The sequence below is a fragment of the Sinocyclocheilus rhinocerous genome, unplaced genomic scaffold (genome assembly GCF_001515625.1).
Source record: "Sinocyclocheilus rhinocerous isolate Xijiao unplaced genomic scaffold, SAMN03320098_v1.1 scaffold472, whole genome shotgun sequence".
Taxonomy (NCBI): domain Eukaryota; kingdom Metazoa; phylum Chordata; class Actinopteri; order Cypriniformes; family Cyprinidae; genus Sinocyclocheilus; species Sinocyclocheilus rhinocerous.
This window is the reverse complement of record NW_015641089.1, coordinates 222,596-223,830: the sequence shown is the minus strand read 5'-3', so window position 1 is coordinate 223,830 and position 1,235 is coordinate 222,596. Positions and strand designations below refer to the sequence as shown.

General features: G+C 39.1%; 1 protein-coding gene across 1 annotated transcript in view; it reads left to right on the top strand.

Annotated features, from left to right (window-relative positions):
* LOC107754586 (NADH dehydrogenase [ubiquinone] flavoprotein 2, mitochondrial-like) overlaps positions 1-1,235 on the top strand; it is a 10,714-nt gene that overhangs the window by 5,924 nt on the left and 3,555 nt on the right. Inside the window, exon 7 of the mRNA XM_016571082.1 lies at positions 892-968. Within this exon, the coding sequence (XP_016426568.1) occupies positions 892-968 (77 nt within the window). The remainder of the gene's footprint in view (positions 1-891; positions 969-1,235) is intronic.

The window sequence follows — 1,235 nt, the reverse complement described above, 5'->3', positions numbered from 1 at the left end:
TTTTTTTTTTTTGCCCCCCCCCCCCCCCCCAAAAAAAACCCCAAACACTATCAGTGTATTTTTTGTTGTTGTATTTTTCTTCATTTTTTTTGTCCAAAAAAAAAAAAAACCCCTATCAGTGGATTTCTAGCTTGAGGAAAGATTGCCTATATAAGCCTCATGTTTAAATCAAGATTAATTTACTAATTAGATCTCACTCCTTATCGGTGGTGAATATTCCTTGGGTTGTGCACGTCTCAGTTTGAGCTTGTTTGTGTTCAGCGAAGCCCTGTATGCCCCGCCGGGGTAATGATGCAGTTAGCCGTGGCCTCTCACAGTTACATAGAAACTCGTCAGCCCTGCGTGATTCACCCGCCTGAAATGGGTCAGCAGGTCTCGTTCCGACAGCTAATCATCCGCTAGGGCTGAGGTGAGGTCTTCCTTTGATGCTTTCTTCTGGAGGAAGCTCGAGGAACCTAGAGATCACATCTACATGACCCTACTGCTTCCAGATAATGAGATAGCTACGGTCTGGCTCGAGATCACTCGTGTTTACCAATTATGTGCGTTTAGTGTAACTAACATTTTCAGAAACTGAGTCACAGAAGGTCTGACGGGCAACAGAACATCTCTAGTGGTTAAATCTCACAAAACCTGTTCACAAGTCATTATATTTTGTTTAAAGATATTTAAACCCCTTTTAGGAACATCTCGGCAAATCTAAAGGCTTTATTTTCTTTATGCAAAATATAATTTATGTCTTTGATTTTGGTGAAATGTGACCTAGACGTGTGTTCACTGACTTCACGAGCTTATTTAATCTCTTTTAGATCATAGAATAAGGTATAATCATTGAATTCTCCATTAATCAGTGTTTCCTGTGTTCTTCCTTCTCTTTGGTTTGGTTTGTAGGAGGATCTTAAACCATCAGACATTGAGCAGATTATTGATGAGCTGAAGGCAGACAGAGTTCCTCCTCCTGGACCCAGGTACACAAATCTCCCTTCTTTTAATATCACTTGATATATCGTAGGGCTGGACAATAATTCAATATCAATATGTATCGCGATATAATTTTTTTCAATAACGGTCATATGATTTTTAAACACATTTCCGATATTTCGATATACATTACCAGTTTCCCATACATTGATTTATTTGTGCCGTTTGACTTCGTTGAATAAACATGAGCACTGCACGTTTCAAAATCATAACACGGCGCAGGTGTTTTATATGAATGTATCTCTGAAGAGAAC